Source organism: Streptopelia decaocto (assembly GCF_964273445.1).
Source record: "Streptopelia decaocto genome assembly, chromosome: 2".
Lineage (NCBI taxonomy): Eukaryota > Metazoa > Chordata > Aves > Columbiformes > Columbidae > Streptopelia > Streptopelia decaocto.
In genome coordinates this window covers 94,448,259-94,463,905 of record NC_138655.1, presented here as the reverse complement: position 1 = coordinate 94,463,905, position 15,647 = coordinate 94,448,259, and the positions used below count along the sequence as shown (strand labels likewise).

The 15,647-nt window shown below is 37.6% G+C and overlaps 1 protein-coding gene across 2 annotated transcripts in view; it reads right to left on the bottom strand.

The window, feature by feature from the left end:
• Positions 1-15,647, bottom strand: part of DTNBP1 (dystrobrevin binding protein 1) — a 73,575-nt gene that overhangs the window by 41,911 nt on the left and 16,017 nt on the right. For both annotated transcript variants that reach the window (XM_082046121.1, XM_082046122.1), the window contains exon 6: positions 13,165-13,297. In XM_082046121.1, the coding sequence (XP_081902247.1) occupies positions 13,165-13,297 (133 nt within the window). The remainder of the gene's footprint in view (positions 1-13,164; positions 13,298-15,647) is intronic.

Below are 15,647 nucleotides of genomic sequence, written 5' to 3'. Positions count from 1 at the left end.
TCACTACATCCATATATATATTTGCCATTCCTTACAAAAGTTGAAAATGAATATTTGACAAAAGCTTTTTTTTAAAACACATATCTCTGAAAAATTTTAAATATTGACAATTAGCATACAATAAAAATACAGGTATGGAATCTAAGGATCTGCATTTCCTATTATCCTCATACCAATTTAGATGCAAAGACCAATGAATCGATTGCGTCTCATGGTTTCTCACAACACTCTCAATAAAACCTACATTTAGAAATACATAATAAAAAAATGCTTGTTGAAAATGTGCTCTTTATCAGCAACACAGAGGATTTTTTTTAATCAAATAAAAACTCAAAACTTTTAAATTTTAATTCTAAATTTCATTTATCAGCAGCTTTGGTAAGAACCAGACACTAAACTTAAAGTGGAAAGGAGACTATGACCTCTAAAAACACTGACTTAAGATTAAATTACTAAATTTTCTGGATGTGTAATGACAAAGTTCTAGACGTGTACAGAAAAAAAAATATTACAAAGTATTACATTTCTCCTCCCCTTTGTAAGTAAATAAATAATTTTGTATTTATTGATAACCTGTCAGGAAGAAGATACCTCCTACACTTTCTCTATGAATCTAAAGACAAAAAATCATCTACAGAAGCAAATACATTGAAGCTACATTAAAAAGGAAACAATGAATTTAGAACACAGACATTCTATAAAAGAAAAAGTAGTTAGCTTAAGGAAAAATATTAAACTGGAAACAGTCTAGAAAACAGTCATCTTCCAAATGGGTTTGAAAGACAAGCAGGAGGGAAAAACCTGCATTGGAAGTAGGCCTGGATGAGTAGCTAGGATTGCTGTCTCTCATTATTTTAGATTTTGCCATATTAAATTACCACCTTTGATGCTGTATATATCACACTTTTGTATTTGTTCTTCTTTTACTTTAAATTGTTCATTCTTTGACATCATTTTTCACATTAGGTTTATACAAAAGCTACGGCAGCAGAGCTCAGGCTTTGACGGACAGCTTACTAACAACAACATCCTAGAAGATAAAACTACAGTACAATGCATAATTTCAGCAGAAGAGTTCTGTCAACTGCTTCAGCTCAAGTGTATTAGCCTGTACATGTCTTCCCCAGGAAAAGGTTAGTCTTCTCCTCTACCCCATTTGCCTAACTCGTTTAAGACAACTGAAAGCTTTCCACAAAGAAATGCTCCTGGATTTTACAGACTTCTTGTCAAAAAAAAAAAAAAAAATCATGCACTTCACAGATGGATGAGATAACCCTTTCCATTATTATAAGAAAGAAAATACACACACCCACCTTGCCCCCAGCCTCCCTATAGATGAAGCCCAGTGTGGGCTGCTCGCCATCTATCCAGGACTAAAGGAACTCCTGTGCAGGCTCTGACTGTTCATCAATCAAACCCACTATCTGGCACCTCACTATATGCTCTTTACCTACTAAATTTTAGGTTAGTACCAACTAATCTGGCTAGTTAACACAAATAAGAATATTCTTTACTTTTTTACAGTTAACAATAATAAGAAGAAAGGAATTAATTAGCAGTTGTATTATAATATAAATACCTCCTCTCTCAGGGAAAGATGAAGTTTAGGACCACTGAGCAAGAAAAAAAAAACAACACTAAAGTAACAAACTAAAGGATAAAATAATCAGACTATAAGGGCATGAAGGAGGCACTTTAAAAGTAATCTTATTCAGCATGCAGTGCAATTTAGGAAGCCCACCTTCTTTCCTGAGAGGAAAGAGACTGTACAGGCTGTATCTACACTCGAGTCATGCCCATGAAAACCATTCACATGATCACAGAATGACTGGGTTGGAAGGCACCTCTGGAGATCATCTAGTCCAACCAATCCACTAAGGCAGGTTCACCCAGAGCAGATCACACAGGAATATGTCCAGGCGGGTTTTGAATGTCCCCAGAGAAGGAGACTCCACAACTTCTCTGGGCAGCCTGTTCCAGTGCTCTGGCACCCTCAGAGTAAAGAAGTTTCTCCTCATATTCAGATGGAAACTCCTGTGCTTCAGTCTGTGCCCACTGCCTTTCATCTTGCCATTGGCCACCACTGAAAGGAAACTGATCCCATTTTCTTGTCATCTACCCTTGAGATATTTATAAACATTTAAGAGATCCCCTCTCAGCCTTCTCCAGGCTGAACAGATCCAGCTCTCTCAGCCTTCTCCTCATAAGAAAGATGCTCCAGGCCCCTAATCACCTTTGTAGCCCTCTGCTGGACTCCCTCCAGTAATTCCTTGTCCTTCTTAACTAGAGGAGCCCAGAACTAGACACAGTGCTCCAGATGTGGCCTCACCAGGGCAGAGCAGAGGGGGAGGAGAACCTCCCTTGACCTACTGGTCACACTCTTCTTAATGCATCTCAGGATACCATTGGTCTTCCTGGCCACAAGGGCACAGTGCTGGCTCATGATCAACCTGTTGCCAACCAGAACTCCAAAGTCCTTCTCTGTAGTGCTGCTTTCCAGCAGGTCAACCCCCAACATCTGGCCATGCATATGGGCATATCTCTTCCTTTCCAGCTGCTTGTTTTCATAAAATTGATGGAGGGCTTAATTATTCTGAGAAATTCTATACCCAGCAAATTTGGTTGAAAATGACCTACAGGATAGCAGCAAGTAAGGGCACCAATTGTCAGCAAAATGGCAAATGCATAAGCCCGGTTGCCTACTTCTTCATTAAGTCAGGATAAACACAATATTTAGTTATATTTTAATGCTGGCATAACAGACACACTAATCAGATTCTCAAGCCCCTTCTGAGCATGATGGACATAGGTAATTCTGACGATAAACCCCTCTATGCACCATGCCTAATAAAGCGTAGCTGATAATGTCTCATGGTTCAAAATAACCTAAAGAAATTAAATCAAAACCCTGTTAATGCAAGAGATTGTTGTGAACTTCCCTGAAACATCTCATCAAAAAATATCTGAGACGCATGTATAGAGAGAAAGGATTGAAAAAATACAATACTCCATTTTATTCTGAAGTATACCTTTTATACAAATTTTTACTTGCGAGACGTATAATGAACTCTGAAGCGAGTAAAAACTGTCTTGCCTTGAAGTTCTGATGAGACAGGATGTGTCTTTTGAACTATTATTTTTAAGTATTTGGAATGTTCTGATGATCATGTTGTCAGTAGTCTCAAATTCTTCATTTAAAGAAAGTTGAGCTTCAAGGTTTGTGGTGAGAATATATAATTTTGGAGACCATAGACCACTGTCTACAATCTATAACTAGTCCCACAGAGTAACCCACACAACCAGAGCTTAGATAAACATTCAGAGGGCAAATACAAATTCCCAATTACCTTTCCAGTCCTATCAGGCTTTTCATTGCGCTGTTGGATTAACCCTGCTTTAGTCACTGGGCAAAAGAGATAAAAACTAGGAAGAAAATTCTGTTGGATATCACCGATAAACAACAACAATAAAAAAGGATAAAGAAGAATATTGGAGTTATATGAGCATCACATTATTCCTCCTAAATTCCACCCTCTGACCCAGTCAGATTTGCGAATCATGTAATACACCAGCACAGAAGCCATGCAGAGTGCCTGGCCCCTGGTTTGCACAACTGGATTACAGGATGAGGCAGCTTCAAGGTCAGCCTGAGATGTTCCTGAACCAATGCAGACTGGAGAGAGAGATAGAGAGGCCCTGCCACAGGGCTTCCACCTGCTCTACAGCAACTAGACAAGTTTATAAGTACTAATACGTGGCCACTTTTAGAGAGAGCATAGAAATAAAACTAGGTAATTTGTGGAAGTGTCCTGCACATATGCAGGCCATAATAGAGATCTGAAAGCAGGACAGCAGCAGTCCCACCCTTTCTGTGCTTCTGTTAAGATAAATAAAACACACATCTAGCCTCAACGAAATACTTCAGCTTCAAGAAAACCCCATCTTGCATTGAAAGGGGGCTACTTACCTAAAGCCAAATCCAGACAATACTTGAATCAAGTATTCTATCTTAGACTGAATAAATATTTCTGATTTTCTATATCCCAACAATTTTCATACCTAAAAACACACTATGAATCTAGTAAATGCAGCTGTCAGTAAGACAAGAACTGGGTTTATAATTACTTAAATTTGACATTTCTGCTAAAGCACATGGCATGGAATTACCTGTGTTGTCATGTCACTTTTATATTTAAGGAATTAAAGCAGATGATGAAAACAGGCCAATTCATATACCTGAAACCACATTTAAAATTTGGGCTGCCTGCAAACTTAAACACGTTTCCATTACTTCCCAGTTAATTCACTTCTTTCTTTACAATTGCACAGATAAGCACGTTTTTTACTAAAGAAAAAACAAACTCTCCCAAACACTTAGAATTCCAAACACAACTGTGCAGCAATGCCCTGATTCAACTTGCTCAGAACTTAATATAAGGCCTGCAGTAGTATATTCACTGAAGCAGTTTTGTTTGGTGTTTTGGGTTTTTTTTGTTTGGTTTGGGTTTTTTGTGTGCATGTTTTGTGGTTTTGTTTTGGTTGCTTTTGGGGTTTTTTGTGTGTGTTTTGAGTTGTTTTTTGGTGTTTCTTTGTTCTGGGTTTTGTGTGTGTTTTTGCTTGTTTGTTTTTAATAAAACTTAAAAAGGACAAAGTATCAAAGATAGTAACTTCTGTTTAACAGCTTGTTGACCATCTAGTAGTGACCATCCTCATATCTTCACTACCCAGTTGAGGAACAGACAGTAACTGCAAGACCACACATCCTGCTGGACATTTGCACAGCTTTTACAGATTTAAGTAGGTACCCATAAGGGAAATTCTCAAAGATTTAAGTAGGGTATTAAATGCAGAGAGTTGCAAGCTTTGCAAACACTTCTGAAAGCAGATCACCATCCTGTCTTACACCTGTAGATAGTGAAGAATTATCAGTCCTTCCTTGGCTGCTCAGTTCATTGCAAATCCTTATTTACATTTCTTTAAATAATACCTTTGATTAACCCAAATATTGTCTTCAGTAACCTCAATATATCGCCCATATGATCTCAACCCACAGAATCTCTCATAAATACCTAGCCAAATAAGAATGTAGATTAAAAAAACCAAATTTGGTGGAGTCAACATTGTTAAGCTTTAAGTTACTAAAATCAATGGGAATTTCATTTGTTCAATATAAGTAAGACAAGATTCTCAGGTTTTACTGTACCTTGCAAAGGGCTGTAACACTAAGATCAATTTTCCAAACACAACAAAACACTAGGGTAGTTAAGTACCAAGAGACCACAGAAACACGAAGTTTTTTACAATCATGCCAGTAGGCAGAAGTGACAGTTCCATGTTTTATCTTCTAGAGGAAAGAGTAGGCAGACAAGAAAGTAACAAAGTCATAAATGAATGCCAGGAATAACTTTATAAAACTAGTTCCGAAAGTAAAGGCAAATAAATTCAAACTACTAGACTTATGCGTAAACAAAATACAATCTCAAGAGAGTATATGAATGGTAAAAATTGAGTATTAAGTTTAAAAAATTTTACAACAAGATGTATTTACAGATGTCAAGTTGTAAACATTATTTAAAAATAACATTTAAAGAACATATAGCTGCTTATCTGCAATTTCATTTAAAAATATTTCTGGCATCTAACAAGTTATAAAACCTGAAATATACTGCATTTCACCTGTCTGATGCACTCAAATTTTCAAAACTGTATAAAAATAATTTCCTTCCATAGCCAGATTCAAGCTCTAGTCTGCTAAAAAGCCACGAGAGTGACTTTCCTCTGGATGCCATCAGAAGTAAAAGCCAAAACCCTGAGAACTCAAAATTTATGTCACTTGTGTGGCACACAGAAATAATTTAAGTATTTTTTTTATGTACTTAGGATTAGCACTTATGACAATGACAAAAATGTTTTTCATTCCCCAGATTGCTTGAGCATCCTTTTTCAGATCACTTAGGTCAACTATTACTTTTAAATACCTTTAAGCCTGAAGCAATGAAAAGCATATAAGTAATTAAAAAAATCCAGAAAAGTAAAACTATTACTAAAATACAGTTGGAATTAAGCAGCAGGCAAGGTTTTCTACTTCTCTGAAGAAACACTGAAGAGAGGTCAGGATTCTTCACCATCAAATGTGAAATCTTATCAAGTAAAGAGCAAAGAACCAAGGAATTTAAAATGACATTGCAATGAAGATTTTTTTTTTGCTTCCATACTCAAATGGAGCTACAAAAGTAGCTGAAGTCTTTCCATGTCTTCCATTGCCCCAGATGGAATGGATCAAAGCAAAATTTCATAACAAATACTGCAAACATCAACTGGTTATCAAGCTAATAAATACAATAAAAACAAATTCTACCCTCATGTACTCAGCAGTTTCAAGGTACAGTGAAAGCATTTCTCTTTGGATGTTCCGAAAAAAGAAACAAACATTTTTGTTGATGAAGGACATTGGGGTTCACCTTCCAGGTGCTAGCATTCAAAAGAACAGTAAAGATCAGGGAGATGGTAAGAAAATCGGAAGAAAATGGTAGAATTGAAATGATTAAAAGCAAAAAAGACTTCTGTCTTCTGCTAAGAGTCTGATACAGGTTGCTTAGGACTGGAACCATTCCAAACCGGAATTCAAAATGTGGAATAAATTCTCAGGTTCCCCTGAAAGCTTATGCCTTCAGATGTAAGCTTTTGCACACGACATGGTTTTGCTTTCATTCTGTTGCTATCAAAAGAAAAGGACAGCTTTGAAATATAAGGGGTTTTTAACTTTTTATGTTGGTATGCAACGTTATTGGATCACTAAGAGATACGTGTATCGGCACTTTTATTTTTATCATACAACCAAAACATTAGGAATCAAAGTTCAAAGCTGAAGTTTGAGAGAATAAATTTAAAAGAAGCTACGAACAACTACAAGCTACAAAGAAATTTGAGAAGCTGAAGTTTAAGACAAAACACAAACACCACCACCAACGGCTACCCCAACCATCAACTCTACCATCTTTAATCTTTCCTAGAAAGACAAAGGGTTCCTGTAAACCGGCTTTTGGTAAATAGCCACAAAACAAAATCCAGACCTTCCTTTAACTTGGCTATCGATTTCCCCCTTAGCATTAAAAGAAAAAAATAATTACATTATTAAAAAACTAGCCAAACTTTATATACTAAGTGACATATATGCCACAATTCCACAAAATCAAAGCAGTAAAAAAAGCCTGTAACCCCATATGCACTCTTTACCATTCATGCTGTGGTCCCAGACAACATTAATGAAATTGGGACAGTCAGAAGCTACCATTTTACCACCACCCTCAACACATCCCTTTGACACAGGAATGTAAAATCTCCCTTATGGAGGTGTTGTCAATAAATGCATTTAACATATTTTTGTGAACAATTTTTTTTTAAAATTGGGTTTGGATGAAAGTGAAAAAGGTGAAGACAGACAGAATTTATCAGGAGGCAGAGAACATATTTTAGCATGGTAATGACAAGCATCTTGGCCCTGGTCTCCTGCCACTAGCCATAAATTAATTACTTTGACACAATTTTGGGGTGACAGAGAATACAAAACTATGATTAAGGCAGTCCTAAATTTGTTTCTATTATTGGTACGGTAAGTCTGGACAAAGAATGCCCAGTACTGACAGATTGACAGGATTTGCAGATTATGCCCAGTAACCAGCACTACATAAAGGCAGAGAAAGGTCATGCAGGATTGACATCACGTTTAGCATTTTCTAGAAAACACTAGTAAAAAGTGCTCTAAGAGGCAAAGGATCCAACACAAACATTCAGTATTGAATCACAGATCACAAACACCAATAAAGAAAAAAATTTTTATATGCCTATTCAAAAGAAAACTAAACTGTAAGGAGAAGCTACACAACAAATCTCTTAATGATGTCATTGCCTCTCTGCATCAAGCAAAGACCACCACAAAAGAAAGGCAAAATTAAATCAGCTTAAAAGTGACAGAAATTACACTGCACATTCACACTTTGCAAATAATACAAAAAAAATGCCGAAACCTCTACAATCTTTTGATCTGCTATATATCTGAATAAGTCTTGCCTGATGTCTTCAAATACTCAAGAAGAATGCGGCATGAAAACTTACTTTGATGAAAATTTTCACGAGAACTATGAAATGTGCAGCTACAGTCTTACAAGTATGTTGCAGTATATTTAATTTGGAAAGGAAAAAAATAAACTTGTTTGAAATGTTTGCAACAGTGGTATATTTTTACATATAAAAACTTAATTTGCCAAATTAACATGTAAAGCTTAAAACCTTAAAATTGTGAAAGTACAATTTAAATGCATCAGTGCCAGATGGGGGGGAGTCATCACTGAAGATGATGTACTGTACAGAGTACTGTTCTAGCTTATCACTTGGGGAATGCCATGGGATCTAAATAAGATGTACAGACACAGAAGCCTTCCTTTAGGTAACACGATTTTGTATGGCAGTATATTACACATTCCATCTTCGCTCTTCTGACCTTGGTAAAAATAATTAATTTAGGTCAAACAAGATCACAACTAAATGGCAGCTTTTTACAGAAATACAGCAGAAGTAAAGATAATACTTGAAAGCAACATGCAGCAGAATAATAAACCAAAATATTTTTCTATGTTAGTGAGTAAATAACCATTAACTGGCCCAAGTTAGAAGGAACTTTTTCAAAAAGCAGACGAATCTGAATTGTCTAAAGAAGATCTTTGTATTTACTTTTCAAATGTTAACACAAGCCACTGCATCTAAATGCAATAATCCTTACTGTCCCTTCTGTTCCCAAAGCAATCAGAGAGATAAAACTAACAGAACCACATACAGAACAAATGAACTCAACAGTAATCACTGATTAAGACATTTTCTCACATACACATCTCTAATGTACACAATGCAATTGCCATAAATTTTACACCCTCTGGATGAGAAAGTGAATCAAACATTCTTCTCCTCCAGAAGCATAAAACCATCATGACAGCATGGCAATGCATCTAATAAGAATTATGACAATCTTTCCAACTCCTTAACTGCTACACTAATTACCAACACATTATTTAAAAACAAACCATTAAAATCCCAAAATATACATTTTTAAGAATGTATTTTCTATTTTGGTAAAATCTTTCTTTAAATCTCACCAGAAAGGAAAAAAAAGTCTCATAAAGGTTTGTAATATTTCCAGTGCAATATTCCTACAAAACACTGCAGTTGGGCAGCTCCTTTTAGTTGATAAAATAACCAGGAGTTGCTATTTCTCAAAAAATGGTGATCTGTCTGAAACGGATACAAATGGTTCTAAAAGCTTCATAGGAAGTACAGCTTCAGGAAAGAATAAGGAAAGAATAATTTTATCTTACGCCATAAGCCCGCAATGCAGTGCAAATAAAAACTGGCATAAAAGTGAGCTCTGACAGTGCTTCCTAAAGGACATAGTGTACTGCCTTGGGAATGCAAGAATTTCCATAGGAGGTGGGAGGGATACAAGGAGGTTGCTGCGATCAGAAACAGGACATCCTGGGTAGTAGGGTGAAGAGAAGAAGAATTGTGCTTGATTGAGAAGAGGACAAGAAACAAAACAGCATCGTTTAAAGCTCACATACATGCAACCGATTCCAGCAGGACTAACTTGAGAAAACAAGGCTGGAATCCAGACTTCATACAATGCTGGTACCCTGATCAATGGATTTAAAAACAAACAAAGAGAATACCGAAAATCCAGAGATAAGCACACAGAAAAACAATCCCCCCAAAATACCAGGCTTTAAAATATATTGTGGAAAACACCTTGGACTGATGAATCTACTTGGAAACTAGTACTTAACACTATGACAAAAGACAAAAAAATGATCTGTTTGAACTGACATAAAGTTGCTCTATTTAACAGGCAGACCTACTTCTGAAAATCAGTTCCCATAGTCACCATAGCTGCATTTCAAAGATTTAATGTTGACCTAAAGCATTTTCTTTTCAAGAGACTTGAACTACATGAGCTTCTAGCCTAAGCTGTACAATGACTATAATAAAATCACTTTTTGTTATGTGCATAAAATAACCACAGTTTCTAGAGTTTGTGTTCATCTTTTTCATCCATATTTTGTCAAAACACAGGAAATACTGTTTTGCTGTGTTTACACAAAACCACTCACTCCTTGGAAATAGTATTTCTGCTAAAGAGACCCCTGAGCCCCCATTTGATTCTTTCAGTACCTGGCATCACAGTAAAGACCCCAAACCCTAAGACAGGATGACAGAAAATGAGTTCCAAATAGACATAACAAATCACACTCACATTCAGTTAACCAGCTCTTTGTTCTCCAAGTATCTACATTGCCAAATGTCCTCCTAGTAATGAGCCAGTAGTTAATTTCTTACCTAAATAAATACAGTGGTAATGATCAACGAGAAATTACCTGCATTTTTCCTGTTTTGTCTAGATCTGACCAAATGTAATCAGCTTATAATTATGTTAAGTAGTTTGCTTAGCACTCTATTTATAGAACTGATTAGACGCTGCTAAGCAGAGTAGGCAACAGTTTAACACTTTATTTTGACGTTGAAAGCAGAGGTCAGGGGAGGGGGAGCGAGAATGTTAGAGAGAACAAACAAAACTCAGAAAACTTTTGATAGATTACCGTATTTTAGGGGATACAAATCTGTTGCTTTATGGGCATTCTAAATTTGTGTGTCATTTGGTTAAACAGCACATATTTAGAATTTTGAAATTACTACTATGAAGTGTTTAATTACTTAAATAGGTCCAAACAAGCGAATATTCAGCCATACTGACTCCTGTCTCTTCCCAGAGAGAGAGAAAATAGTGTTGTGCTGCTTGGGAAAGAGAAAATCCAGGTTGCAGAGTAATGACAAGAGCGCTGCTGAGGCCCTGGCTTGAGGCTAAACTAACTGAACAGGATGGGAAAAACTGAAGGACACGACATGAGAAGTCACTGGATGTGACAGATAACGCGGTAAGAAGCTGACAAAAGCTACAGATAGCACGGTGAGGGATGGTTGGATTTCACAGGTGGTTAGAGGGGAGCTAAGTTAGAAACAGCCCAACTTCACAGAAAATTGAAGAGGGATCTTTAAGGTATCAGGGACCTTCTGGGAGGCAGAACTTGCAATGCCAGAAGTACTTCGGTAACTGTATCTGTAATGCCACAGAAGGACAAGATTTCCTAGAAAATGGTATCAGAAATACCAAATTTGAGTACCAAGACCAATAGGGAAAAAGTAACTAGGGGTGGATTGCTTACGTATGAGGAGACTGGAATTAAAAAAAAAAAAAAAAATAGGTACAAGGGTGGCAAAAAGAAGGTCAAGAAAAGAAAACAGATCAGCTATGCAAAATGTGACTAGGGCTGTTTGGTGCAGCCCTGTCCTTGATCACCACATCCTAATTAGGACTGTAAACCAAACCAGTTGTTTTGACCATACCACATGAGTCAAACTTCATTCCACAATCAAGAGAAGTGGGGAAGGTGCCAGGGCACTTTCCCTGGCTAAAAGGAGGACACTTGGTTTGACAGATCAAGTAACCTGGTTAGTCCCATGTCAGTGCTGCCTCTAGGTCTGTCAGCATCCACATCTACCCACCATTCCCTAATCACACAGTATCACACAGTATGTTTGGGATTGGAAGGGACCTCAGAAGATCATCTAGTCCAATCCCCCTGCTGGAGCAGGAACGCCTAGGTGAGGTCACACAGGAACATGTCCAGGTAGGTTTGGAATGTCTCCAGCGAAGGAGACTCCACAACCTCTCTGGGCAGCCTGTTCCAGTGCTCTGTCACCCTCACTGTGAAGAAGTTTTTTCTCAAATTTAAGAGGAACCTCTTGTGTTCCAGCTTGATCCCATTACCCCTTGTCCTGTCATGGTTTGCCACCAAGAGCCTGGCTCCATCCTCATGGCACTCACCCTTTACATATTTATAAACATTAATAAGGTCACCCCTCAGTCTCCTCTTCTCCAAACTAAAGAGACCCAGCTCCCTCAGCCTTTCTTCATAAGGGAGGTGCTCCACTCCCTTCATCATCTTTGTTGCCCTACACTGGACCCTCTCCAGCACTTCCCTGTCCTTCTTGAACTGAGGGGCCCAGAACTGGACACAATATTCCAGATGTGGTCTCACCAGGGCGGAGTAGAGGGGAAGGAGAACCTCTCTTGACCTACTAACCACTCCCCTTGTAATACACCCCAGGATGCCATTGGCCTTCCTGGCCACAAGGGCACAGTGCTGGCTCATGGTCATCCTGTTGTCCACCAGGACACCCAGGTCCCTTTCCCCTACACTGCTTTCTAATATGTAATTTCCCAACCTATACTGGAACCTGGGGTTGTTCCTGCCCAGATGTACGACTCTACACTTTCCCTTATTAAATTTCATCAGGTTATTCCCCGCCCAACTCTCCAGCCTGTCCACGTCCCGCTGGATGGTAGCACAGCCTTCTGGCATGTCAGCCATTCCCTAATGCAGGTCTGTCAGAGACCGTCTTTGACAAATTGCTTCAGTTTAACTCCTCATTTCCTCATTTATTTAATGGACTTAACACCACTCTTCTTATCTCCTTCAGTAAGGTTATTTTTGGCACCATCAGTATCAAAACCAAGAAAGTCAAGACGTACTTAAGCTCTAAACATTTATCCCTTGCTACTTCATCTTTTAGATAAACTTGTCTTTGCAAGCAAGAGAATCTCAGAAGAGTAATACCTAACATACAGAGCAAAAGGTACTCATAATACAGGATAGGATAGAACTAAAAAGATAGAAGAAAAATAGAGTTCTTAACTTTACCCTTTACAACACATGAGAAACAGAGAAATTTTTTTAAAAGGGTGACTAAAAGAAACAATGACTTATCACTGCTTATTAACAAGAGCCCTTACCCCAATTGTTTTTAAAAGAATAATAAGCATGATTTCATCTTAACAACAATGTAGAGATAATTTTCCAAATACACACACTCTTTGTTATCACCAATAGTTAGACCAACACTACATGAATCCATTACAAATTTGCAGCTTCCTGTCAAAGATTATTGTTTCTTTAAAAGATGAAAATAAAAGGGATTACATTACACATGGGGCAGGGGGAGGGGGGAATCACAAAAGGCTTATATTTTATGCTTATTTATAGCAGTTTTTTTATATACCTTTTTGTCTTCTTGTAGTTTTCCAGCTGTAATGTCTGCATACATTTGTATCTTTCCAACTCACACTGTTCACATAAGTCCTCAAGACACAATAGATGATTCTCCATTTCTTCAAAGTTTGCCTCTAGCTGGGCTGTAAGAAATACTTACATGAATATCAAATTGTATTAATAGAAGGACAGCTCACCTGAACAGAAACATGAATTCATAATGGCAAATAATTAACATGGTAATAATTACACATATATAAACAGCTCAGAAAGATAAACAAATCTCTAGTCCATATCACATAGTAAAGAGTGACAGCAGAGCCACATTAAGGGAGATGTAGCTGAAGTTCCCTTTGTAGTTAAGACGCTGAACCACTATATTTGTCCCAGCATCTTGGTCTCACAGGCTTGTTGTCTGTACTTCAGGAAAAGCAGCATCCAGAACCCATAATTCAATTTTTCTTCTTGGGCACACTGTCCGTTTACCCCTTCCTGCCTGATACCAATCTGAGGAAAAAAACTGTGCTGACCAATAGCAGTACTAATCTTAAATTATTCAAATGAAGTGAAGGTGAATAATACCGGGAGAATTTTAACTCTTACATGACCTCATGATGATATAAAAGAATACGGACTTTGAAAGTTTACTCTGAAGACAGACCCTTTACTGACAGACAAATTTCTAGTTACAGCTATACATACCCACGGACTTAAAAACATGCAAAACCTCTTCATCTCCTCTTTAACCGTAATTGTTCAGAGTCTCAAGTTAGAAGAGATCATGCCAATGAAAAGCCCTGAGAAACCTGATCTTTTGTCATAGCTGACGCTGTTTTGAATAAAAATTTGGACTAGAGAACTCCTGAGATCTCTTCTGACCTGAATTATCCATGTGAATCTTGTATCAAAAGATCACCCTCTCTGTGGGCGATTGATGCCTAACTTAATCACTCTCCTCAGGATCCCAAACTGGAAAAACTATTTTCCCAAATTCTAACCAGCTAGTCACTCTGGGATGGAATTGTATGAATACAGGGCTACTATTTCCGCTTTTGTCAGGACATTTCCTATAGCAGAGGGAAGGTAAATTGCAGAAGGAAGGATAAATAACATTTTTAGAGACAACAACAAGCAAAGAATAGAAGGGATTTTGCAGTTCAGAGACAGACTAATCTGTTGCAGTGTATCAACTTGATTGTTGATGCAAAGAACTACACAGATGATGGAATGAAAGAGCAGAAAACCTAAAGCAATCCTGAGTTTTGGCAAACAGCTGTATTTCACCTTTGCCTGTAACGGACAGAAGCAATCTCATAAAGCAAGACAATAATGAACTCCAGGTAGAAAAAAGTGATTTAAAGTTAATGTGTTTTGGATGCTCAAAAGAAGGAAACAGCAAGCTGAAGGCATCAGTCAGATCTTATATTCTGGTTTGGCTATTCTACTTGGAGCCTATCTTGAAGTATATAAAATTTCAATTTTCTTAGCCATCACTCAATTAGAAATTGTTATCCTAGTGGTCCCCCTAGCAAACCAAAAGTTAAGACCTTGTAAAAAAAATTCCTACCATCCATAGTCATATATTCAGCTCCAATTACTTAATAAGATTTTTTTGGTCCCTAGCAAGTTAAGGTACTGCTCCACAACAGTCAGGAAGGGAAACATGAATCACATAATCAACAAAGATTTTCTTAAAGTATTTATCTGTATACAGAGCACTGGATGGAGGGGGAAGTGGGGGGGGAGCGGGCAGAGTGAGGTAAAGGCCATTGACAATGTGGAAACAAGTTCGAGGGGAAAAACAAAAAAAAGTCTTCGGTTCTACAGATTGTGAGGTGGAACATGCATTGTTTACCACACACTCAACTTCCTCTCACAAAATCCAGATGTATTCAAAGGGCAATATCATGACTACAATTATGACTGGCAGTCCCTTGTTGCTTAAAAAATGGACTTTTCTGAGTGTGTTAAAATCCAAATGTCTGTATTATGCTAACTTGCTCTTCAGAATGATTGCTCACTTATTAATTTGCAAAATTCACAAACACAGCAGGGCTCAAGATAATTTAGTAAGGTACCTATCAACCAGTGTTTTTTCCCACTTAAAAAAACCCCGCCGCCTGCTTTGCTATACTTACTATTGAAATAATATTAAAAGACAACAACAAAGAACAGGAAAATAAGGATGAAGAAAATGCAGTGAATTCAAGAGAGCAACTGATTCCTAGCACTAGTATTTGAGCGGCCTCTAGTGGGAATTGCAGAAAACACTGTGCTCCTGAAGAACAGCAATGAACAGTCAGGATCTCTCCAGAAGACAACAATCCTGCTTTGCTGCAACACAGGTTTCAGAATTTTTCCTGCTGAAGGGAAAGTTTGCTTTTTACAAAAAAGAAGTTGAAGACTAGCTCCATAGCAATAGCACCAGACACAGTTGTGAATTAACATATCTCCTACCCAAATGAGAATGTATGCACTGTGCATCAAATGAAA